A 27,463-nucleotide genomic window follows, 5' to 3' on the forward strand; every position below is an offset into this window, starting at 1 on the left:
ATTTTGAATGAACTATGTAAGTTGTTAAAAACAGACATTTACATGTTGAAGGGACTGAAAAGCTATACATTACTGAAATGTATTTTACACTGATTTGGAATGTAGATTGTATATCCTTGTCGTTTTACCGTTCTCAATATGTACAACAGAATATAAATATTTCCTTGTGTGCATCAGGAAACCACAATGGATGAGTTATATTGGTGGTAACATCCATAATATTCAGTGAGAGATACATCTTATTACGTCCTCTTGAACACCTGAATGCAGACTTTGTCCTCACACGTCAGCTCCTGAGAACAGAGAGGTTACAAAAGTGTAAGAAGAAAAGTAAACATTTCAGGACAGGGACAGGCAGGAAAGTTTTGTCAGAATCGAAGCAATTCAGGTGCTGTTCTACTTCTCTCCACTGAGTGGCGACAGTAGTTGTGTCTGATTTCACCAGTCTTATGAAAGTGCAGTATGCAGACTTCTTGTCAAAACCATAAAATATGCTTCCATGAGGAATTCTAAAGGTATGATTAAACATCTAAATATATTTCTGAGCGATAACCCTTCCTCTTAACGTTCTGTAGAACCCAGTTCAAAAGGGGGGACCCATCTTCTTGAGGTCAGCCCAGTAGAGGGGCTTAAAGCACTAAGATGCTTGAAATGGATAAAACAACTGGGAAACACTCCGTTCAGATCCCCATCACTGATGTAATTAATATTGGTTGCTGTAGAACTATTTTCATTTATTTACAAAACAACTCATGTCACTAAAGCTGAAAGATCAGATAAGTAAATAGACATTTTACATTAATTGTATCAGTGAAACTAATCAGTAGTAGTGCTACAAATACAACACGAATACAATTAAATTACACTTTGACTTTATTCATAATTTTAGTTTAAAGTAACCGAGAATCCACTCAGTAAATTCGCTAAGTGCTTAATAATCTGTAGTGCTTCAGTAGATAGTGTAAGTTCCCCTTAGTTTTTAGCATAATTTCCTTTTCATGGTGGTAATTTTCCCATATCTGTGGGGTGTGCATTTCACATACCAACGTTCTTATAATCAAAAATTGTGATATGCATCATAGAGGAATGAGGAATGACAAAACAACATCTATCATCCCTAAAATCAGTTTTTGCATCCTGAAATTTGTTTTGCAGTGGCTTAAATATTATACTTTTACTTTTCATAATAACATTTAGACTCAATGTCTTTGTATTGTTTTGAGTTTAGTTTAGTTCTTTAGTGCTCTTATCCAGAAGCGTACATGTACAACATTTGTTATGAAATATTTGTTTAGCATTTTTTTCTTTTCACTCAGTGACCTTTTTCTCAAGCAAGTAGTTTACATGTCCCCTACCAGATACAGTTTACCATCCTCTATCCAGTGCTTCCATCCCCGGTTGGCCTTCTCCCCCTTCTGAGTGCAGACCAGTTTGTCCCCCTCCCAGGTCGCCAGGGCCTGTAAGGGGTGATATAGTGAGGACTGACGAGGCTGTGTGGGAACTTAATTGATCTGACCATTGACTCTGTGACTCATAGTAACTTGTGTGGAAGACTTAAAATACATATAGAGGAGTGAGTGACCTTGGCAAAGTAAACATTTAAGTCCAAAGAGAGAGAGAGAGAGAGAGGGGGAAATGTCCACGTACAAATTCCCTGAGATTGCAGTTTTACTGTGTACATTTCTGAGATAAGCATGACTATATCTACCCATCTAAAAAGAGTAAGCAATCTATATAAACAGTTATCGGATAGGTCCATCCAGTCTTAATAGAAATCGAGATGGAACAGCTAACTCTACCTGAAGTGTACATTTGGAAATAACTAAGAGAGAGAGAGAGAGAGACAGAGAGAGAGCGGTTCAGAGAGAGAGAGGGGGAGAGAGAATGAGTTGCATCCTTGCATCTCAGCGTTCTTACCTTGACCACCCTGTTGTCCAGGCCTTTGGTGTGCTCGTCTATTTCCAGTCCGATGGTGAAGGACAGCTCGTAGTTTCTGAAGGTGCTGAGGGTCTTGATTGTGAACGCGTCGCCATCCTGAATTAAGACTTTGGTCTGGTGTAGGTGGCACGCAATCTTACGGGTGGCAAAATCAATGTCTGTGAAGAGGACAATTTAATATTTTTTGAAACTTTTCAAATTCCACTTTGGGCACCTCACCTGCACATACACACAGAAAGAGAGAGCGGGAGAGAGGGGGGGGTTAACTGATTCAGCAGAAAATCAGGTTAGGTAATCAATAAAAGTTACACAGACACAAACTTCAACCCAAATTCAATCCATTATACAGCTTTCACAATACAGATAGCACCACTCAACTGCTATAACCTGTTTGTCTATGCAGAGGCGGCCCAGACAGCAGATTCCTCTGGAATGGACCCGGTCTTTAGCTTTGCCAGTGATAGCGGCTATGATTCTGGTCTGGGGTTAACTTCTAGGTGGGCCACAACTGGGTCTGATCTGTTTCAGATTCATCCACTGCCTTAAGGCCAAAACATAGCAAGCGATGGAATGAAATAGAATCTATTGAAGCTAACAGGGCAACACATATGGCAATTGTCGATTGTCTCAAGTCGCCCCCTTTCAAGGCTTTTTTGACATAATAAAACAACTGCCTGGTCATCGCTTGTCATGAGACTAGTTGCTGGCTCTTACTCAGTGTCTTCAGATACTCCTCAAAGTTATCACTCCTCTCCAGCTCCCAACTCCCGCTTAAGTCCGTCGGCATGGCTCTGCTCTGCTGTGCTGTTCCGAACCACGCTGTGTTGTGCTGTGTCTCGTCGTGTTGTGTGAGGTAGGGCCTGGCCTGGCCTGGACTTTGGATGGCTCGCCTTGGCAGAAATGATTGGGTGCAGAGTGACCCTGTCTTTTATACCGCGCAGGCCTTGCTGGGTGGATGTAGGGCAGAGTACCATTGATAAGAGGGGTTACTGGGATACAGGGGAGAGGAGTGCACCTATATGCATTAAAGAACACCCAGCAATAAAGACCCACCTGCAGAACTAAGGCAGAGTGAATATTTCCCAGCTGAATTCAGGTGGTCTTTTAGCAACATTAACTGTTACACTATTATTACTTGAACATGCATGGACAGACTGGTGCATAGATTATGTTGGAGGGGGAGAGTCTATACTACGTGTAGTGTACGCAGACATTCACTCAAAGTTCACTCATAGCCTGTCATACATGTACACAGTATCTGTCCGACAGTGTAAATATGCTTGATGTTCCCCGTCATGGGAGTGGAATATCTGAGCCCTATCAGACTGTGTTGACTCACGCTCAGGCAATCAGGGGTCCAGATAGAGGCAGGCTTAGGGCCAGATGCTGCCCGGATCTGGCGTGGCGTTGTACAGAGGCCGACTCACAGTAAAACTGAGACCTTATGTAGTTGGCTCTAATCCAATCAGGCCTGGATCCATACTAACTGGATCCATGGTAGATCAGAGAAATGATTAGTGAGGACTAAAGGCATAAATACCTCAAATTAAAGTGTTTTATAAAACAATTGGGTTATATCGCGTTATTTAGCTGTTTCTGATTGGACGAGAGACGTTCCATGCAATAGATTATCCGTCAACATACCAACAGTTGGCTAATAATAAATCACTCCGCAATGAAATATTCGCGTTGATGATAACCATTAATTCAAAATTCTTAAAATTCCATACCAAGACGTTGACAATGGAACTATTTTTTGTTGCGGAGAAACAATGGCGAAATAAACCATTTTTAATCAATAACTTTGTGTTGAAATGTTAATTTGTTGACGGTACATTTGTTTTATAAAAGCAATATAGCACTCGTGGGAGTGGGGTAGGTGGGATAATCCCACGGGTGTTGTTGCCTACGCCACTCGGCCTGCGTCCTCGGTGGCTACGGCCGAACACCACCCGTTGGATTATCCCTTACCTACCCCACTCCCACTCGTGCTATATTGCCTAATTAACCATTGTTAAAACCATTTTTGCCAATAACAAGCTCAACATTTCTCTACATTTCTGCTTCCATTTTAGCAATGGTTTGATCTGATTAACTCTGAGTACTGAATGGCTGCAACATGCACTACTATGCTGCTTCATTTGAAACGCCCCAAATACCCAGAAACTAAATCCAGGAGGTAAAATTACAGCCTGTTACAAATGTATGTTTGCAGTGTAACAATTTAGCACTTCATGGTGCTGTAAAAGGCATCTATGTGAGGGTGACAGATACTCCGCCTCTCTGTCTCCTCCACCTTCCCTGCTTATCACATGAGAGCCCCTTTTAATTCACCCACTTTGATCATCTCCAGCTTCATAACACAGAGCCAGAGGAACTTTTACGCAAATCCTGTTAGACTTCTGCTCTTTGTTCTGTTGTTTTTCCCATGTCTTATTCATTCCTCATTTAACGGCTCGGAGGTAGACGTGGTCTATTGCTGACTGCTGACAATTTGCAAACAAAGGTCCTTTGGAGTGATTCCCCTGAAAAACCTTTTGTGGTGCTTTAAAGAACCCATACACATACGGCCCTCTGAAGAACCGTATCAGATTCAGTTCCTCAAAGAACCTGTCATGGTTCTAAGAAGAACCTTTGCAAAAAGTGCTTCCAAGCACCCTATTAGAAAAGGTTCAAAAGAACCAGCTAACTCAGTTATTTAAAGAGCCACCCTATGGTTCTTATCATATCCCCTACTAGTTTCTCAAAGAACCAAAGAAAAAATGTGCAACCCTTTACGCATCCCTCACGCATCCTCCAACCGTACTTCTCCCATTCCAGGGTGCCCCACACACTAGTGCTTCACCCATCTCTGGGGCTCCTCACACAGGGCCATCTGTTCTTGAACCCGAGCCTCCAGGGTACCAAACCTGCACCCTGACGGCAATGCCTGACTCGATGGTATGGCAGTCAGAGCAAATACTCACCTGCAGTGATGGCACTCCGTCACAGACACTGATTGTAACCTCTGTCTCTCATGTATCTATATATTGTCTACAAAACTGTTGAGTACTCTGCAGAGTTTAGTTCAATCTTTGTTGTTTGTATATTTATGGGTTATAATAAAAGTTTTACAGGGTGTTGTGTGTGTCAGTCAGGTACGTATGTATGAATCAATATGAACCTTTTAAGAGTATCCATGTTCTTTGCTGCGTACTTGGACTTACACTTTGCCCTGATGTTATTGATTGTGTGGCCAGCTAGTGGTCACACCGAGACCATAGTCCCTTGGGTCGCTTGGGTCTCTTGGTTCTGACAAGAAGATTGCCTGTCATGTCCAAGAATTGTAAAACCTGTTGTTATAAATACTACATTCTAAACCTGATTGTTAAAATCCTTGATTGTGATTGGCTAAAAGCCGTTGTAAAATCCAGCATTACCTTACAATTTGAGCTGATTACATTCCATATTACTGCGCAGCGAATGGCAAGGCATTCATATAGCGCATTTCATACCCAGTGTTCCATCTGGCTGTTGCGTTGCTTCAAGGGTTGCGTGGCAACGATTTATTTAGGAACTATAATTTTTAGTGGTGGAAGAATGACGGTTTATCATTAAACTATTGTTTCTTAAATTGAATTGTCTTTATTTATGAAACCATATCAATTATGTGTAGTAACAGGTTTAGAAAAGCAATAAGCCCCAAGAGGCCGTGCTTTGCGCTGATTTTAGAACAGGTAAGGGGGTTTAACGGCACTCCGCTTCGCGTCGTGCCTAACAACTCCCTTACCTGTTCTAAAATCAGCGCAAAGCACGGCCTCTTGGGGCTTATTGCTTAAGCAACTACTAATTATACTGTAGCATGTAGAGTGATGTGTGTGTGTATGCGATTGCCTGCCTTCCTGTGTGTGCATGTCATTCTCAAAGTGTTCCATGCATAGAAGCTTATGTCTAATGATCCGATTTTAGTGTTCTAATTTTGAGTGTTTTATGTTTTTCCACATATGTGAATGTCTATGTGTATTTTGTATTTTTTTCAAAATGCTCATGTGAGATTACTATAATATTGATTTAAAAAATACGCAAAAAAAAAAGAAACCTGGAATTTCAAAATATTGAAATATTACCACACTACATCTACACACACAGACACAAACAGCACCACTCTCCCATACCATGTACATGACAAAAAACACTCAGTGCAGTAGGATATTTACCATCCCTACAAACTTGGTCTCTTTTATTTACATATACAAGTCACTTGTATTTATGTTAATATTTGTAATCAATTCCCTTACGTCTATTAAAAGCCAAAAAACTCAGCCAGATGTGATCCTCACAGGAATTGTTGATGTCAGGAACATTACAGATACTGGTCTCAAATCACTGTAGTACAGCACAATAGCTACAAAGTGTAAATTACAGATGAATCGCTTAAATTCCATCACATCCACGCACAACGACAGATGCTCATTAAAACAAAATGTCTGACCAAATCAAAATGAGACAGTGTATGCTTGACTGCATATTATATGCATACAGTTTAGATTGCAATGCTGTGTGCACTGGGTGGGACTCTGAAATAGAGGATATACAAGAGCAATGAACCAAGGACTGTCACAGTCATATTTGCCAGTTCTCACAGAATGATTTCCATTTTACATACAAGACCTCGCTAGGTCAAAGAAGCGCAAATTGAGTTCATACAGTGTGGAAAATGATGTTTGGTAATGCAAACAATTTTCAAGCAAATGACACTCTTTGCAAACATTCAGGGTTTTTTTCATAGATGTTTGTTTACACTGACTGTTTCGGTTTGCTTGGATACCCTACACTTCCTCCCAGTGCTTGGCTGCTGAATGCATCTTCATCCTCCTGCTTATGTCGACCCAAAGAGCATTGCATAGGAAGTGACTGATTTGATGCTATGAAATATAATAGTACTTACTGTCTCCACTGTCAGACAGATACAATCTTACTACGGTTCTGTGGGAGAAAATGTTTTGGAAGAATCAGTAAGATTTTCAGAGACATTCTTCTGGAAGAGTAGGTTATGACCTGGCTTTAAAATGTGAATAATCTTTGATACTCTAAAGACTTCAACAACTTAATACTAACATGACAAGTCCTTGATTAGCCGGTGAGTGCCAACTGAACAGCCTTTAAACATAGCTTCTAATTTTATTTCCTTTAGAGTATGAGCACTGTTGTGTCAAAGGTAATCTCAACTGCCAAGCCAAAGATTACATTTTTATTGAAGAAAGGGTCTTTCATGGGCTTGAATAAAAGGAACACTGCACTCGGTACAGCACTCATTACTGGTCAAACCCTGAACCAACACAATTACTCAAATTAAAGGTCATGAATTACTCAAAAACAGCCATGGCTTCTGGAGACTAGTCATCTCCAGCATGGATTTGTTCTCAGAATGTGTGGTGGTTATACATTTCTTCGAATGGATGTGCATGAAAAAAATGATTGGAGCAAGACAACTCATTATATTGGTTATTTCTGGAGTCACAGACAATGGCAGCTTTGTACTCAGTCCATTTAATACACATGGTGAATTATCAGACCTGCCCATAGTTTCTTTAAGTGCTTTTGTGGTATGTATGATTGAAGATCTCCTTCTTAAAAAGAGAAATGTGGACATTTTATTAGCTCTCCAGTCTGCAGGTCATTCAGATGAAATTACTGTGGCAACAGCCATGCCAGGAGATTACTGACTATATAAAACCAAATAAAGTCTGGTTTCAGTATTCTGATACAATTGCTTGTAATCGCTTTAGTGCCTGATATTGAGTAATCTAGAAAGTCGGCCCTGAATTAAAGCTAAACTGAGATTCTAAACTGCGTCAGTGTTTACAGCATGCTATTAATTAACTCTCCTGAGTTAACCAATCAGATGTATCAGTGAAAATGTGTTAATTCCATAATACAGTGTGTTAATTGCATAATGTAGAATCACATATGTTTCTGTGGTTCAACTACTCAAGGATCTCTTCTAACACCAGGCTCATATGTTTGATACGCAGGAGACAGATATACTGATGAAAATGTTACAAAGTTATTCAAAGTTACTTTGAATAAAAGTGTTTGCTAAATGAATAGATGTATAGGAGAGATCTTGGAAAAAATATGTCAAAGTCAGATAAACTTTGCAGAAAACATTCCAAACCCTTTTTTTGGTTTCAAAATCATTCATTTAATTGTATTTATTTCATTGATGGCACATCATCATAACATCAGAGGGAAAACAGATCACGAGTGGCAAACCGCCTCCTCAACTATCACTGGACTCAGTTTGGGTTTGACCTCCAGGGCATGAACTCCCGGGTCCAGCTACACTGAGTTACCAAACACACCCCTCTCCTCCTGTGACCTCTCTCTCCAGTGAGCAGAAAGCAGCATCACTGCTAACTTCTCCTTCTCTCTCTCCCCCTCGTCTTATTTTCCTATGGCTGTTTCTCTCACTGTGCTACAAGCTCATGATGTTCTCTCATCACACTTTCTGCAAGAGGCGCTAACCAGGAAGTCTGCTCTACCTAACTGAGAAAAGACGGGTTTCTCACCTACTCACGCTAATTAGAGGCGCAAACACACACAGCTGTGCGGATCTTGATCTGCGGAAATTGAACAAAACAGAACACCTGAAGTGCGTGTGGATCGACCCATAAATGTACTGCTATGTCAGCCCCTGAGTGTTGATCCAGACATCTCACTCTCAGGATGGGGATGTGGAAGGTATGTGGAGGGTATTGGGGGGAGGGGTATGGGGGATAAGGTACATACATCAAGCAACGGCATAAAATAGCTGCTCTACCCGGAGCTGTGTATATGAGTGAATCAGTGAGAGAGAGTTTGTGTTTGTGTCTGCGAAGGCCTCCAGCCGGAGCTGTACTGTGAGGCGGCAGGTTTAGGTCTTCTTGAAGACCTGCTTTGCCACCACACCCTCCACTCTCAGCTCCTGTTCAACGACAAAGAAGGAACATGATCACTATGGGTCAGTTCAACCAATCACATACAAACTTATATTACACAGGTCTTATTACGGTTATACCATATGAATTTGTTTTGTTTATGAATTGAATACACATTGTATGCATGACATACATATAATATGGTATACAATAATGATTACAACAGTGTACAGACACAAGGGTTAGGGTTACGGAAATGTAAGTATTATAACACAGCCTTGGTGGTCACAAACATCCAGGTGTACCCCTCTCAGCATAAAATATTTTAATACAGAAACGTGAGGAGAATTTACCATTTAATCGTAGTGTGCGGAATGAGTGTTTGGTTGAATCGTCAAGTCATGACAGGACCAGGTGCAGTTTGTATTATAGCCTACAGAGGGAGTGCTTGTGTAGTGTTTCAGTGTAGTGTAGTGCACTCCCTCTCATCCACCCAGATGACTAGCATCTGTTGTTTTCATTTCGACAGATCACACAGGAATCCAATGATCTTTACCAGGCCATTAACATGATTGTGGTGGTACTACAGCCTCGTTACAGTAATGTAAATTTGATGGGAAACAGCACTCGCACACGCATGCACGCACTAACTTGCACACACACACCCACACCCACACCCACACACACTTTCTCATGACTATGAGGGTTAAGTGGTCTATAAAAGAGTACATCTGCAGCCAGTGGTGGATATGAGAAACAACCTCAGCTCGCAGGTTATACTATGGTCGAGATCTGGCCCTGATATGGACAAACTAGATCAGATTGGTTTCACAGTCACTCACTAATGTTGCTGTTGATAGTGCTAGTAAGACCCTCAGAAGGGAACAGCAGCAGCTGAGGGTGGAGATGAGATGTACCTCCAGGGGACTATTTGACAGATCTGGTGCAGGTCTGTGCCAGACTAGAGCTCAAATTCTGTTTCTGAATGGTTAATAGTTTGGGGATCAAAACTTGATATTAGCACTTCTGGGAGCTATGAATACGTTTGTATGATATACTGTGATCGGTAAACTTTGAACCAAGGGCGGCAGAAAATGAATCTGCATGTTGCATCAGCTTCTACTATTTTTCTATAAAGCTACATTTTTTAAATACATCACATGACCTTCCATGCAGCTCATTATCCCACCACCAGCCAGCACACATGATAGGCACATTCTCTACTCCCTATCCATTGCCTACTGATGGACTACAACCCCTCCCCTCTATCCACCCCTGCTCGGGTTGCCTAGTGATGGACTCACCAGGTGCAGCTCATCGCCCTCGATCCAGTGGGTCCAGCCTCTGCCCTCCTTCTCTCCTTTCTGCACACACACCAGCTTATCTCCATCCCAACTCACAGTGGTCTAGAAAGGGCAGCCAAAGATAAAAAGAGAGGAGAGAGAGACATTATGGATATAGGTCTATGTGTGCTGTACTCACTTTGCGCACACACACACACACAAACACCAGCTTATCTCCATCCGACAAAGAAACACATTGTGGAGACAAACCTATGTGTGCTCTACTCCCTGACTTATAAACGCACACACACACACAAACACACACACACACACACACACACACACACACACACACACACACACACACACACACACACACACACACACACACACACACACACAAGCACATACACACTCACACACAGTTTTCCTTATTAACGTCCACGTACAATGGTCTTGAAAAGCAGGTATAGAGAGAAAGAGAAAAAGATATTATGGACATGTGCTTTTCTTTCTGACTTGACACACACACATAGAAACACACTCTTTCTCTCTCATAGACACACACGCAGTCAATCAGACTGTAAGCAGCCCTAACAGTCATCACACCACAGGCAGAACCACACACACACACACACACACACACACACACACACACACACACACACACACACACACACACACACACACACACACACTCTCACACACACACACAGAAGACATGAAACACAGCATTAATGGGATTCATACTTCCAATTACATGCAACAACGGGGGGAAACGGTGAGGGAGAACATAACGCTTGGTGGGATTCGTGTGGTGGTGGTGGTGAAGGTGATGGAGCAGCATGGTGTGGTGTGTTGCGGTGATGCTGATGCTCCGGCCCGTTTAATTAAAAAGCTGATCGCTCACTGGGCTGACTTATGAAGCCTGCGCCGGCGCTATGCAAGTCATTAGCTTTGCTGGCGCCTACACATTTCACAGGCCATTTCACCACCACGTGAACAAAGGGTGTCCTTCGCAAGCGGGCAGCCTGGCATCCTTCTACATCTCCGAGGACAATACCACCCTGACGAGGTGTCATCACGAGCAGGAAACAGAGGACTGGTGGGCCTGAGCAAATGTGTGTGGCTGAGCGTGCGAGTGTGGTGTGGTTAATGTGGTGTTATTACTTTAAAATGGCTGTGACTTAAATTAGTTCACTGCTACTGAAGCTGTTTGAGAAAGGCGGAGACAGCTCGTAACACATAAATGAAAAGAAAGAGAGAGAGTCAAAAAAGTGAGAGGCAGAGAGTGTGTGAGAGAGAGACAGAGAGGCAGAATAGGAGAGCGACAGTAAATATGAGAAAGAGGGCAGAGCAAGGCAGGGAGAGCCAGACAGAACGAGATAAAGATGTCTGACTTGCTCTTGTAAATTAGCTCCCTAAAAAGCTGCATCAACTGTGAAATGATATGTAATGAAACACACTTATCAAAATCTATTTTCTGTTAATATTGCTCCTACTTCTGCTTGGGTCACATAGCCTAAATAAGAGAGACTTGTGGATGATTGAGGGTATTATTTTACCTTTTCCCTTGATATAGAAAATTAAAACAGAAGCTGATGTAACCAACAGCACATACACACACACCGCAGTCAGTACGATTTACATCGCCTGTCACTCGGCAAACTTGAGCCTTGCACACCTGTCACCATCGCGCAATCAAAAAGCAACTATGCCAAATAACATAGGCGTCTCTTACTGCCTCGTGCACATTTAGTTCCACTGAACCAGGCACCTTATGAAGTGATTGCACTGCTGTGGTATTTAATCAGAAAACTAGAGTGGCCTAATTCCATCAGAATTATCAACGTGTCTGTGATGATGACGTACCATGCATTGCCTATCATCGATGCCACTCAGATCCTCTTCAAACTCCTTGCCGGTCTCGAAGTCCATGTTGTAGTTCTTGAAAGTGCTGAGCGTTTTAATGACGAAGTGATTGCCGTTTTGGGTGACCTCCTTGTCTGGTTTCAACAAGACAGCAATTTTCCTGATGGCAATATTTACATCTGGAGAAACGAGAATGGATGACACAGGAATAAATATTTGAAAGGCAATAACTAATATGCTACATTTATCTTTGGGTAAAGAGACTCCAGTCTGAATACGGCAAGTGAAAAAAAAACTGACAAACGGCAATCATCGCTATTGCTCAAATACAGTAATCGGCATCACCCGGCCTTTAGGCGCACATGCAAATTATTTTAGTGCATTTATCCATGCAAATGTATGTAAAAGAGTAGCCTATCCGAAACTATTTTACGCTGTAGAGTGGGGGGAACGGCACACCGACCAGAGCAAACTCACCAAGACCCTTCAAGTACTCCTCGAAGTTATCATTGACGATCATTTTCCAGTAGCCGTTGTAGTCAGCTGGCATTTTGAAAGTTAAGTGTGATTCCTTTAGTCCAGTGAAGGTGAGGGTTGCAAAGATCCGATTTCCTTCGACCGAATGCCTGACCGTTGTCAGAAACACTCATTTTATACAGGACCATTTAATCCGATTATTTCCAAGCTTCCACCTCTTGTTGTATTTTGAAAGGGAATCCCACGGTTGCCGCCCACTCTGCCGCATAACCACTTGTAGGCCTATACATCATCACATTAGGTACTAGTCGCTGCTTGGTTTAAAAAAAAGAAAAAAGAAAAACGTCCCTGCTTGGAACCATGCACTTACATCACATGTGAAACAGCACGGAAGTACAACAAATCAAACTGTAGCAGTTACTTAACGTATAGCCTATCCTGTGGACGGATTAAAAATATATATATGACAATAGTCTCTTCATCCATTTTAGATGAAAAAGCCCTTCTACCTTTGACAGATTATCAAAATATGATGTGTAGGCCTACATTAACAGAGGAAGGTAAGGTAAATAAATAAAATAAAAAAATAACATGGTCAGAACTTCTATCTATGGAAGTGTGGAATGTGTGTGTGAGTGTGTTGGGGTGTGTGTGTGTGTGCTATAAGAAATGGTGTGAACTAATCACAATTGAAAATAAATGAAACGTGAATGTCAGTGTAGCACCCCGAGCATCAGGCTGAAAACAAAGCAAAGAGCTGGCAAATTAGTGTGCTTCCCTTCACCGGGTAGTCAAAGTTTTACTAATGAAGCTATCAGTCTCCTAATCTGACAGTGAATGTGCCCAGTTTTGTCCTGGCGCCGCGGTTACAAGCACAAATGCCAAGGACTGCACAAATGCAAGCCTTTCCTTTCTCTGCAAGAAGACATTCTGTTAATTCAGAGTGATTGGACGATGACAGAATAGGGAATGGCATCCGTAAGAGAGTGACTCAGAGACGCGCTCCAGGAGGGCCCTAACAACAGTAACTTCACAACAAATGGTTTCTCTAGTCCGGCAGAGAATGGCAGTTGCGGCCAGAGGGAATTTAAAACAAGAGTCTCTTCATTGTTTTTCATGAAATTGGTCTGTTAAATTGGATTGCAACGGTGAAGGTTACAAATGGATCTTTATTCATTGTGTGAACAGAGAAGAATAACATCTTTTTAAAGGTCCTTATTCTGATGGTTTTGTTCAACAAACATACGTGCATTAAGAGCCCGCGTTGCCTGTTGGTGTATTAGTTATGTCACTTCTCTGTCCATGCTCCGAGTTTGAAATTAAACAAGACAAATTCAACAAATATCCCGACTGATAACAGCCAAGCACCTTTCACTTCAGTTCTGTAATTTCACGCACAATGGGAAAAATCAGTCCTTGGGATGAGTCTATCCATGCCCCACGGCCTCGAGAAGCATCACTCTCACCTCTACACATACATGCAGATGAGCTTATGGCATGCTCCTTGACAACGACCATGAACATGATGTGTGCTTTAATATACAAATGAAGCCTTTCAGTCTGTGCTGTGCTGAGATGTGATCGGAAGACAAAGGGTCCTCGCCTTGGAGGCATTGGAGCCCCTTCGGTCTTGACCTTCTGGACACTCTGGGCCTTCTCTAGTCCACTATAATTCAGCCGGATCAGTCCAGGAGTCCCTGTTTGGTGAGCGGACGCAGCTTGGCGCCCTTGTTCTTCAGCTCGCTGTCGTGCGTGTACAGGCCGTGTGCATGGATGTACTCGATGACGTTGTCGGGCAGCAGGTACTTGACACTGAGGCCCCGGCAGAGCGCTCGCCGCACCTCGGTGGCGCTGGTCTCGTTTCGGACCCACTCTCGCACCAGGAAGATGTTGGCGCGGTGCCGGGAGAGGAGGTCCGACTCGTGCACAGCCCGGTCCGGCTGCTTGCCCCCGCGGCTCACACACACCAGGCCAAAGCTGCCTGCCACCTCCTCCACGTGCTCGTCTTGCCACAGACCTGGCACGCGGAATGTGTCCAGGAAGTCAGCGCCACACAGGAGCTTCAGCTGAGGGGTGCCTGGAGGGAGGAGGGGTGGGGGAAGATGGGGTGAACATAACAGGGCAACTCAGTCAGGGTAGGTGAGTGGGGATGGATAAAGAAGTAGATGTCATAAGCTGGGTTTTCATCCAACTTATTTGCATAATTTAAGTCACGAAAATTGCAAGTCTGTGTGCGTTTCCATCAGCTGTGTAATGCAAATAAAAAATGGCCACTCTCTTAATCAAGAGAGACATTGTGAATAGCTGTGGGAACAAAACGTAAGGTTGTAATAGCAACTTAACGAAAATACCTGATTAAACTGCAACAGATTTAAGTGAATTAACCAGTTTCTGTCAACCTTAATCGCATTATCTCCTATGCAAGTTAATGCACCCCCCTCTAGGTAATCACATTTGTATTTGGTTTAGAAGATATTATGTGAATTTCAAGCGCTTCAAGTCAGGAATTCGTATTCAAATGATCAAAATATGCATTTAATTGTTGAATGGAAACCCAGCTATAGATGGATTGTTACAAGAGTGACACAATATATGAGGGGTACTGACTGAGAAGTTAAAGCATAAATAACCAGGTTATGAGTCAGAGAGGGGCGGGTTGCATTGGGTAGTGATTGGGGTAAAACAAGGGTGAACATCACAGGCTGGGATATATGGGGGGTATAACATCTCATGCTGAGGTATATGGACGTATACTGGCGTAGCCTATACCCTGGACTACACCACTGGGTACAAGCAAGGTGTGCCACCCCTTTTAGATGTGGTAGCGTTTGATGTAATAAGATGATTTAAGTAGAGGGCTACATTTAGGGCTTAATGCTTTTACTCTTAACATACCAAGAGACATTCATATTTCTAGCTAGTTTTGGACAGCAGAAAATGGTCTTCCCCTGACCTCTGTTTACTCTTCCCTGAATTTGATTGGTCACACCCAGTAGCGAGAAAAAGTGAGTGGTGGTTGGTTGCCCTTCAGTGACTTCCCCTTATGATTGCTGCATCTGGTCCTAGTCAAGACCGCCTTTTTGCAAAGGCATTCAGATTTATTAAATGTCAAAGCCTCTGTGGGGCTAGCAGTTCGGCTTATCTGAGTCATAATGACGTAAGTCAGTAAGCCGCAATAGAAATTTGGGAGAGTGTTGAACGTTTGGCTGTGTTTTTTTATTTAGGGGGTGATTATGAGGCCTGGTGATTATGAGGCCTGGCAGATCGCTGTGTGTGTGTGTGTGTGAGAAAGAGCAGGTGTTTGTGTGTGTGTGTGTGTTTTTTATTTTTTTTGTGTGTTTGTATGTGCGTGTGTAAGACAGAGATAGCGAGCATGTTTTTAGTTTTTGTTTGTATGTATGTGCATGTGTGTGTTGATGTCCATGTGTGTGTGCCTATGTTGTGTGTATGTTTGTGTTTGTGTGTGTGTCTGTGTGTGTGTGTGAAAGTGTGTGTGTGTGTGTGTGTGTACCCATATGAACTCAGTGAGGCCATGGCTACATGTATGAAGGCCCTTCTTTGTCAGAGCCGATACCACTGACACAAAACTATAGCATGAACTTGGTGCTAATGCTCCTTCATCTGTAAGCTTAGGGTAATTAAACGTACACTTTAAGCACCAACACACTTCATGGGATTGCCCAAATCCTTCCTATCTATACTGCTGAGGTTGCTATGGAAAACAAGAAGAAAAAAAATGGAAATTTACTGATTTCCCTAGCCTGAAAAATGACTCATTTGTAGATCCCACTGTGCAATTAGTACACTATCATTTATCTTTAAAAACAAATTGTGTTTACACAGGCAATGAACTGCGTGAAAACAGGCACAGCCTAAATCAGTGAAGAAACACAAGTTCATTCTTGTCAAGTCCCCTTTAATGAATGCAAATTAATTCTGAATTAAACATGGGCCTTTTCTAAGTGCAAGTGATAGTCTCTAATTGCTTAATAATAGTACAAAAAACAGGAATCTAAAAATGGAAGCGTTCACTATTGCATTGCGAGACCATGAGGAATGAGCCTATGCATAATTTGTTACCCCCCCCCATATCTTGCTCTCATTCCCATTGATTGTCACTCCTCATCACTCTGGCCTAGGGTGGCTGGTGTACATCTTCAGTTCACACTGCAGGTGTGTGTGTGTGTGTGTGTGTGTGTGTGTGTGTGTGTGTGGGGGGATGTGTAATAACAAAACAACTGAAAGATCTGCTGGGCCATGATGAAGGTTGGGTGCACATGCATGTAAATGAGGGTGCATAGGAACACGGGCGGACCGGACGAACGGGCAAACCGGGCAGTTGCCCAGGGCCCCGGCCACCAAGGGGGCCTCGTCGTATTTCCGATTTTTTTTTTTTTTTTTGCTAATTAAAATAAATCACTTGGCATTGCAAAATAATGACAATTCATAATAAGCATGAAAAACGATTATTTTCTTTTCAGTATCAGCTTAAAATGTATCTTAATTCCATCATGGAACAAATTATTCCAGGTCACGTGACTTTTCTGTCACTGACAATTTTTCGTGAGGTGACGTGTGTGGTCGCAAAGTTAAGCGTGAAACGTCTTTTAAGTGGCGAGAAAAGAAAGAGGAAAGGGCAGGATGAGAAGTTCAGGGAGAAATTACCTAAGGTAACACACAATTTCCTATCAAGGAATTCGTCCGTGGAAGTGGAAGAAATATCTGATAATGTGTCGAGTTCATCTGATAATGTTTCAAGTGCGGCTAAGCCAAGTTTAGCGATTGCTAGCAGCAGCAGACAAACAGCTTGTAGTGACACCAACTAGCTCTGCCCTTCTTGTTCTACAAACGGTGAGCCATCATGTACCACAGCTGCCCACATCCGAGACACTGTCACACCCGCACTGACGATGACACGCATGATACTGTCATGGTCCTGAACACAGCTCAAGCACAGCTGGCTGATAACGACAGCGGTGATGTCAACAATGTGAGTACATCACTGGTGGAGATACAGTGATTAGTGAAGACCCCTATGGCGTGACAAATTAACAGATAGAGAGAGAATTGAAATGGTTAAAACAGTACCAGTACATATTTGGAAGTTTCAGTTGAAAGCATTCAGAAACAGAACTATAAAGCATTAATCAAATGTAACAAGTAACATTGTTTTGATTAAGAAATAAAAAAAGTTACACTACTAAAACACTGCACTCAAAACCTCATAATTAAAATAATTTACAACGGTTTAATTGTTAAAGTCATATACTCACAACAAATGTCAGTTCCACATAACATTAAAACGATTTCTTTTTTTTGGGGGGGGGCCTCAACATTGTTTCCAATTTGCTAAAACCGCCCCTGCATAGGCACATGTGTGTGTGTGTGTGTGTGTGTGTGTGTGTGTGTGTGTGCGCGCGCATGCAGTGTGTGTGTGTTTGCATGTGTGACCACGGAGGGGATGGGGGAGGCTATTGATGGAGTTTCATAAGTGCTGCCAAGAAAATCCTATCATTCATGTAATTTATGACTATGTGGTCATTCCAGGCTTCCTTATCTAATTTCAGATCCCCCCAAAGTTATCATGTCCTGTTTTACCAATGCTGTGAGGAAGGAGGCTAAAACTGGCAGAGAGATTTAAAGAAAATCAAGATAAAATGGAGAAATGGACGTATTTCCTCTGGTTTTATGGAGGACACTGCGTTCATCAACTACTTATTAAAATTGATACGACCAAAAAAAAATTCTGAAAAAGTAGCAATTATAATGCATTTTTACCCAGAGCTGATTCCCAAGGGGGGTTGTTAAGTGCTTCTATTCTATGCTGGTACTGCTTGGCAATCCGCCCATGATGGTACCTGGAGAGAGAGAAAAGTAGGAGATGTGTACGTGAGAGAGGGAGAGAGAGCAAGAAAGAGAGAGAGAGGTGAGTGCAAACTGTAGGATCAGAAATGAGAGGAGATCAATGAGTCTACTGTTGGGAGTAATCCTCTTTTGGAAGCTTTCTGCGCACATTTAGTTTACTTGATCCGGCTAGGGAGACAGCCCCCTCGCTGCCTAGCAAACATACAACACAATACAACATGCACACAACACAAAAACACACACACACACACACACTTTCCCTTTTCTCCCCCCTCTCTCTCCCGCTCACTCTCTCTTTCTTTGTTCCTAGCTCTCTTTTCCTCTTACTCCTACTATTTCTTTCTCCCTCCCTCTCTCTCTCTCTTCACAGACAAGAGGCTACTTCATGCATTAATCTACTGGGTTCTTGTGCAAACCCCAGCTTAAGAGCAGAACCCCCCTCAAGGGGATTATTGTGCTGTGGAGAGCAAAGGAGAGGACAACAAGAGGCTTGTGAGAGGAGGACCGAAGTGTGTGTGTGTGTGTGCCCTGTTTAATTATAGAGCCTGATGCATACCATACTGTTCCACATACATGTGATGTGTTTCTGCATGTGATTACCAATCAGGAGTCTTTGCTGTTGCATTATGGCATCTATGGGCTACTTTGCGAAATTATGTATGGGCTAGGGGTAAACTAAAAGCTCAAGTTTGATGAAATGCATTAGCATTAATGGATTAATGTACAGTATATACATTATGAATGGTGTGTGACAGAGAGAGTTTGTAGGTCTGTGTGTGTGTGTGTTTGTGCCCATATGTGTGTGGTAAGGCTGGCCATGGACCCAGGCCCAGGAATCTGATTGGTGTTCAATATGTGACACGGCTGAACCCCTTAAACTGCAAATGTGCAACTAATTCAATTGGGCAGCCTCATCCTCGGCTGACCCATGCCGAGACAGATCCCTGGCAATGCTCCAGGGTGGCGCAACTCCTCCTCTACAGCTGCCCCCTTCTCCTAACCCACGCAAATCTGCCAGCTGAATGTCAATGGGCAACGTCTTGGCACAGAGCGCAGTTGGCATTCAGGAGCCAGGGTGAGGGTGACGCCGATCTCTCCCAGTGGGGCACGTTCAGTTCCTGCGATACCGAGTGATTAAACACACACACACAGTGTCAAACACACAGACACAGAGGTGTGGCGTTGGCACGAGCCCCTGGATAGAGGGAGAGGAGCATCGGCCTGCCTGGCAAGCATCCGGACCACACCGCAGCCTCTGTGCAGGAGAGGAGGAACCGACAGGTGACCTGGGGTACACAGCTGCCACTGGATTCTAACGGAGCACCGTTTCTATGACGTCGGACAGTTGGATACGACTGAAGGAAGAGGATAAGCAAACAAAAAAAGGGTTGAGGGGGCAACTGGAGCTCTCACTGTGTGACACCGCCAGGAGCTGGACTGGAATATCTGGGTGAACCACCCGTTCCACCACCCCGGGGACTGGGTCATTCTCAGCTGTAGCGGACGGAGGAGCCGAGCACCGGTACTATGACTTACCTTATCCATTAGACGCAACTCTGAGCCATTTCTGCCCTCTCTACTACGTCATTTTATACTCCTGTCACGCTGTCACGCTGCCTTCAACGTCTGTGTGTAGCAGTCTGAAAGGCAGCATGAGAAAATTAAGGCTCTGGTTGCTGCTGCATTGTGGATTTTTATCATGCTAGTCTCTAATTTTGTCCACCACTGTCGGAATACAATGATTGTGTAGTAATGACAGTATAGTGCAAGAAGGGGCAGCAGCAGCATAGCAGCTCTCTCTGCTGGATTTAGCCTTTGAACTTTGCCCTTTATACTTTTATATAAACACTCAGCTGACTAAGGGCATCATAGCAACACGAGATCCCTGCATGTGCCTTTTAACTCTCTCTCTCTCTTTTACTCACTCACACACACACAAACCCAAACGCACACACCTCTCAAATGTTCTCTGCCGTGTGCTAAAACAAATGAATCAGAATCAGTCAATTAATCTGTTTCTCACTGGCTCCGCACGGGCTGTGTGCTGAAAGCGAGTAAAGAAGATGTGTCTTTATTTAAAAGGCCTCTCCACATCTCTGGAGTAAATCAGAGTCTCCTGGGACTACGCTTGGGAGATAGTGGCTGTCAAAGTTTGGCAGCAGTCTTAATGTCTCCACTAAAGAGTGTGCCCCTAAGGGGAGTGGCGGAGACAAGGGTAAACTAGACGAGGCAGAAGAGAAGAAAAAAAAAATCATGTAGTCAAGCTGAGGATAAAAAAATGCATTAAAATAGAGAAGGGACATCACTGGCTATTATTCACTTCTCCTGTCACAGAGAGAGAGAGAGGAAGAGAGGGAGAGAGGAGAGCTGCATTCAAATTATCCAGAATGAGTAATAACCCTACCTTATCTGTGCGATATGAGTTGGACATGTAGATTGGGGCAGGTTAGATTAGAATGTTACAGACGTCAAAACAAATTGATCCTGATATGGCCTGGCTCTGCAGACATGTCAATGCTGGGAAGATCGGATTAAAAATAAGATTGAAACAACAGGCTAGCATGTATTTGTAGTCTTGCAGCGTCAATCTTTTCCACAGCTCACAGTCAAAACAGAAGGCTATTAGTATGGGGGTCTATCAGCACTACTCAGACTGTTGATTCGGAGTCTTAAAGATGCTACAGGCAATACTTTTTCTGAAATACTGATGGCCGGCTTTACAGTCTGGTAGCTTTTATAGAAATCGATTCTCTGAGGGTTTTTAATTTTGGAGTTCTGTGATCAGCATCTTAAACTTCAACCTGGTTTAACCTAGTTAGCCAATCAGATCACTTCAAAATGGACAGGCAACTACTCTACCTGCAGACAGCTAAATGTATGCACCTGTGGTGGATTTTTATCTTCCATATTACATAATATTACATTCTCATTCTGTTTCTTTAAAGGTAGAGTTTGCGATTCTGGCGACATTTCAGCTCAACAGTCAATCAATGTACACTCCTTCCTTCTGTGATCCTGGCTGGCTGTTCATGGCTCATGTTTCCATTTACAGAACCATGGCTGTGTAGGAAGTTATTTTGAGCACAAACACAGAACAGACTGCTAATGGACCATGAGGAGCAATTTCGCTGAGTTTGACAAAAAATGTATTGGATTGGAATTGCAGACTGTACTTTTAAGTTTGTGCTTGTATGAAATGTTATGAGTACACACCTCATGGTAATGACCGTCTCGGTCCAGTCAGGTTGCTGGCTCTCCCAGTCATCCACAGACACCCAGTCAGAGCTGTGCAGGGCCATCTTTGCCATGGCAACGCGGTGTTTCGCAGAAACGAGGCCCTGTTTGCCATATCCGTCACCCACTGGGGACACAATCCCGCCCACCACCTGGTACTGACCTAAAAACAGGGGCAGAGAGAGAGAGGGGAGCATGTTTGAAATACCCTTAAACGTCTTCAATCCAAGCTCAACAATTACAGTTACAACATGACACAGTATCTCAGCAAAAGAAAATGCTGAGGACAAATCAAGACATATAGACCTTACTTTATATTAAGTATCCTTGCATACCAAGTACTCAGTGTGTACATTGGCCTTAAGGCTGGAACTAATTGTAGGTGTTGGTGAAGTCTATAGTGTTATTGTTTATTCACTTAACCAAACTTTGATGTGATAAACTGCAATACCGTACAACATTGGAGGTATATAAAATGAACACTATGTAACAGTGCTGACAAAAGACACTCAGCAGATGACTTATACTCTGCTGTCCTGCCTCCAACTAGGTCTAGCTACCTGTGCTGTGTGCCTAAATCAACAGGGATGACCAAAAATACTTCAAGGTACACAGGTGCCTATTGGAGTCCCTGCCGTTGACCCACCGGTCAGGTGCATGTGATCACGGGCCAGCTCGAACAGCCGCATGTGCTGGTTGGTGATGGGGTTGAAAGACCCGCAGGCCAGGAGCACAAGAGGGATGCGGGCAGCCATGTCAGCGCTTGATCACGTTGTGCATCTCCTCTGAGAGAATCTGTAACAGTGGAGTATGGAGAGCACAGAACTCAGCAGAGATCGCCTTGGGCCATGCACTGATTAAGCTGGAAATTATACACCCAGGAACAGCCGTCCTGCACATTAGAATAATTTTAAACCCTGTTGCCAAGGTGAGGGAGAGTTAGAATCTGTCAAGGTCGCACTTTTTTTTTGTGAACACGGAGATTTAATATGCGTTTTTCTTCTTTCCAAACGGTGGAATACATGTATTTATGCATTGCTTTTTTGGAAACCAGAATGCACACTGGGGGAGACTTGGATCTTGCCGTAATGAGAGTGTTTCTTTTGTTTTTGAAGTGACCCTGTGATGTGAAAATGCTCGAAGGAAAGGACTACTTCACCTAATACTCTTAAGGATATTGGTGCCCTAATAACTCAGAAGTTATGAATGAGTCTGTATTGTGCTGCATGGGAAATCTGCTGACAGAACAGATTTTCTGTTTAAGAACTAAGGGAGACTTTTATACAGGGTGCATACATGACATTTCTCTATCCAGGAATTGGAGATGGGTCCAGCACATGTAGAGATATATTTAGACAGTCTTTCAGAATTTCAAATTATATACTGATGCCATTCTAAAAGAAAATTATTCACAAATGATAAAGGCCCCTGAAAACTATACAGATTTAAGAAAAACCTTGGCTACATTATGCAGACACATTATATTAAACGTACAAATATCTAACAAAAACTGATAAAACACAAATCTGTATTATGTAATGTAATCTATGATGTATTTCCATGTGTGTGAAATAAAGTTCAACGTTTGAAGTGTTAACCTGAATGTCTAAAGTTTTTTGTTGTCAAAAATTAAAATGCTTCTGGATTAACAATGTCACTCTGAAGGCCTATGTGAACGCTGTTCACCATTATTACTGTGCATTTCTTTGTTATACATTTCAGGTCTCCTAAATTGACTAAAATGCATAAAAACACAAGGCAAAAAGCAAAGTATCAACATGTACAAAAGAATAAATGAACAATTGACAACAATTAGGCCTATCCTTCATGTCATTATTGTAGGTCACTTTTCCACAATAACCACTGATCGCATCTTAACAAAGATGTGGAAATGAACAGGAATATATTTGTTTCTTTAAGAAAAAAAAACAATAACTTTGCGTTTTGGACAGTGTGAATTGTCAGCATCAAACTGATCGTTTTTAAGTGCAATATAAAACACTTTCATGATTGGCACAGAATAGCTGAGACATACTGTTTCACTCGTTTACAATCTATTTATCTCATATTTCTTTCTTCCCCATTTCTCCCCGAAAAAGGTAACAGTGAGGACTGGAGAAATACATTGAATCTGTATCTGCCACAATGTTGGCTGAAATAAGAGACACCGTGTCGTCTCGTGCTGCAACAGCAAACGATGAACGTCGATACATGCATCCACGATGGTGCTGACGCTGTTTTGTTTAGATAATTACACAATGTGACATTTATTCGAGATGCAACATGAAACTGACCTTGACCACACACAGTTGAACACCAAAACTCAGCTGGCAAGTAGCCTACCACAGCTAGCCATGTATCTAACAATAGAGTTTGTAGTTAGCTCGGCGGTAAAGGTTTACAGCATTAACTTGCATTGTACAGACATGTAAGCAATTACACGCCAACGTCTTTCATAGACCACGCACATAGGAAAAGTATGGCACACAGAAACTTCAGTCACGACGGATGTATCATTAGCAAACGTTGCTGACGTTAGCTGTCTTAGTAACTATCATACGCACACTACATGTATGTGTATCTGTTGCAGTTCCGAAATAACTTGGCGCAGATGGATGCGATGACATAAATCATGAAACACGAGGCTAATATTTGATGTCTGTCATTGAAATATCACAGGTGGTTTACCTTTTGTAAGCAGGGCTATGCATAAAGTGCCTGTGTTACACTTTTTGTGTCCCCCGGAACACCAAACTGTCCGATTATACCACGCACAATGGGCAACAGTGACTACTAGTGGCGATTTATCGATTTGCGTTTACATACTGCAAACAAGGATTATTCGTTTAGTGTTGAATCAATTTTTACAAAGTGAGCGAATGTAACCTTGAGGTTAATCAAATACACTGGTATATTTGAAAGTGGAAGAAGAAGTTTCAAGTGTTTTCTTAATGAAGAGATAAGTATGTGTCCCGAAACTTGCTCTGTTCAGTGAATTAATGCAATCAGATCTTATTTACATTTTTATCTATCTTGCCTGTCTGTCTTGCCCCCCACTCTCACGCTTGCGCTCTAAAAGGCTCACTTGCCACAGTATAGAAGTCCTAGTTTCATAATCTGTCACTGTAGTAAAATTGTGTTATTTTGCTTTTGTTGTATCTTAGAACTGACATAACACAAACTATATCTGTAAACTAATCTAATGGGCTAGGTTAGATAGTGGCTTGTACATTGTGAATGTAGACCTACTTCTCCTACAGCAGTCTCCTTAATCTTTCCCTCTTGCATTAGTCCTTCATGCATTATGTATTACCTCTTTAACATAAATATGCAACCTGAGACAAGGGGGAAAAGCTTTTTCTGATCACCCTTCAAGGACTTTCTGTTACCCTTCAAAGACACAGTTCTGAGGTAGGTGTCTTAAATAGAAATATGAGGATCTCCATTATTTTTTTGGACTGTAATCAAGATTGGAGCGGGGGTGGCGGGTGGGGGCATGGTTGTTAGGGTGAAACCTTGAAAGATTCAGGAGGGGCAGCACTGGACAGGAAAAAGCCTGATGTATAGATCTTTGACATATAAAGAAAGGTTCAGATTTTTCAGGGAGTCCACAATATTATGCATCACCCTTCCCTGTTAGGTTAACAGCGATGGGGTACAGGGGTTGTAGCCACCTTCAGCCACAGCACCCAGTGATCCTGTCATGTACATGATGTCCCACACATGGTCACAGGTAAGGACGGCAGTTCGATTTTGTGGTATCAGGTTGTCATAATCTCCTTGAATATGGGACGGATGAGGGGATGGTTTTCACAGTTGCACTGTCCTGCCTGGCTGTAATGAAGCATAGAGGACATGTGCATATAATGTTCCCTGGAACGCTGAGCTGGTGAGAGCTTACCTTTGGGATTTGTAGAATGGGGCTATTGAGGTTAAGTGAATCACCTTTTGGGGGCCTGTGGAAATGTCACAGAGCCCTTATAAGACAAATTACAGAAGCCACTTTACTTTGGTGAAATGTGTTTGTTGTTTTATAAAGCATTTCTCTTCTGCTGAAAAAATAGCCTAAAAGCCTTTTTTATAATCATAATATCTTGCATGGTGTTATAAAATCTTGTAAAATCACATTACCTTGTTCAGCGCACAAGGAGACATTCCAGGCTGACTTGTTTTTGTATTGCCTGTAACTGGAATGCTCGCCTTGGATGAATGAAACTGAATAAATAGGCTTTTAACAATAACTTTCAAGGTACTTTTTAGATGAAGAGTGTTTTGCCATTGAGAGCCTTTGCAAATTTGACTCCTGCACAATCCTCATTCATTTCCTGAGTCATGCATTAGAGCAACCATATTTTCAACGAGCAGCATCTGTATTTTGTATTGCTTTATACTAGTTCAATATTTCAACACTTGAAACGTGTTCCTGAAAAAAAAAATATGAAATATGAAATGACTCCAGGGTGTCCCCTTCTGGAGAATCAGGAGTACTGCCAGAAGGTGTGGGGTGCTCTCCATGGTTCTGAATCCATCGAGGCAGGTAGACCGACCAAGATAGCCGAATGATAGATGCAGCGCTTAAAAAACGCCGTTTATAAAATAAAAGACAAGAGATAACATGAGACAGAACTCACATTATGGAAAATAAAAGACTTGGTCTTGCTAAAGAAGAGCGCTGGCTCCATTTGAACAGATTGCCTTCATAAGATTTTAAATAGAATCTGAATTAATAATTAATAAACCACCATAATGGCTAAAGGGACAGCTAAGATGAATTTTTCCCCTCCGTCTCCAGAAAGTTACAGAATAAGGATAGGCTCTACTGCAAGGGATACTGGGGATTTAAAAGAAGGGGCACTGCAGAGCGTTTCGAGTATTCTTTTTAAAGTATTTTTTTTAGCACTTTACATGGGTGGGACAGTCCTTTTTTTCTACTTACTTGAGGTCTACAAAATCTACAGATATTTTTAAATAGCAATGTGACTTCCCTTCAGTAATAAACACTATCATGCGGGAGCATTTTCCATTAGCTTGGTAATGTTTTGGGGGGAGAGAAAACTCTCTTGCAGTTTACCTTCGCAATAGGCCCAACCCGTAAGCGGAGAGGATGTCGACCATAGAGCAAACGGAACTGAACGCATCCCCGAAATGCAGCAAGCAGTGCGACCATAATGAACGACGTCTAATAGCTTTTCCAATTTATCTGCAGTGCAGGTAAATTAGGTTTCTGAACGACCCGGGAAATAATATGGCATTTCAAACCACCTCGTTTTATTTTTCAGCAAACTAAAACGATTATCTGAACTTCCCCGGGGCTTTCTGGAAATTGACATTTAAACAAGAAAAAAGGGAATAAAACCAAAGCAGAAAAGACTGATGGAGTTGCATTTTAAAACGCACAAGGGAAAATGCGGGTATTCCACTGTCATGGAATGTCAACTTCAACACGGAGCTTTTTTGAGACAACAGCAGCAAACCAGAACTAATCTCTTTTTTATATGCAATGGATATTCTAGTATTCTAGTTTTGTCACATGCTAACTTTTCCATGGGACTTTCCTCAGATGCTTAGCACAGGCATGTTAAAATGTATGCATTGAAATTCCCATAAAGGCTTTATAAGGCTTATGTAGGTCTTTTTCGTAGGCCTAAGTGATACGAGACCTTGACAGCATTTAATACAATCTAGGACTTGCAAGCCGGTAGCACTCACGTTGCACCACACCGGATCTTATACTTATTGTGTTCTGACTACAGAGCAAACTGAGCTGCATTTGCCAATAGCCACCAACATCGTGAAAAAAAAATGGCATTTTAAAAAATCTCTCTCCACGTTCGTGTAGCAAAAACATGCTTCGAATTCAACCCTGATCAGTCTCAGCTTGCAACAAAGAAAAAA

The 27,463-nt window shown here is 42.3% G+C and overlaps 3 protein-coding genes across 3 annotated transcripts; all 3 read right to left on the bottom strand.

Annotated features, from left to right (window-relative positions):
* Positions 1-242: 242 nt before the first annotated feature.
* Positions 243-2,725, bottom strand: rbp2b (retinol binding protein 2b, cellular; the record flags this gene model as incomplete). The annotated part of the gene is made up of 4 exons (XM_080836149.1): positions 243-293; positions 1,356-1,457; positions 1,918-2,096; positions 2,653-2,725. The coding sequence occupies 4 exons, from the start codon at positions 2,723-2,725 to the stop codon at positions 243-245; spliced, it is 405 nt and encodes a 134-aa protein (XP_080692275.1).
* A 6,108-nt stretch (positions 2,726-8,833) lies between these two features.
* rbp1.1 (retinol binding protein 1, cellular, tandem duplicate 1) lies at positions 8,834-12,542 on the bottom strand (the record flags this gene model as incomplete). Its single annotated transcript, XM_080836835.1, has 4 exons — positions 8,834-8,884; positions 10,142-10,243; positions 11,993-12,171; positions 12,470-12,542. 4 exons carry the CDS (start codon positions 12,540-12,542, stop codon positions 8,834-8,836), a joined length of 405 nt encoding a protein of 134 aa, XP_080692961.1.
* Positions 12,543-13,676: 1,134 nt separating this feature from the next.
* nmnat3 (nicotinamide nucleotide adenylyltransferase 3) lies at positions 13,677-22,838 on the bottom strand. The gene is made up of 4 exons (XM_080836356.1): positions 22,215-22,838; positions 21,548-21,731; positions 18,248-18,327; positions 13,677-14,546 (listed from the first exon to the last, which is right to left on the bottom strand). Exons 1-4 carry the CDS (start codon positions 22,321-22,323, stop codon positions 14,152-14,154), a joined length of 768 nt encoding a protein of 255 aa, XP_080692482.1. The 5' UTR covers positions 22,324-22,838; the 3' UTR covers positions 13,677-14,151.
* Positions 22,839-27,463: the final 4,625 nt, after the last annotated feature.

The sequence above is a fragment of the Sprattus sprattus genome, assembly GCF_963457725.1.
Source record: "Sprattus sprattus genome assembly, chromosome: 4".
Classification (NCBI taxonomy): domain Eukaryota; kingdom Metazoa; phylum Chordata; class Actinopteri; order Clupeiformes; family Clupeidae; genus Sprattus; species Sprattus sprattus.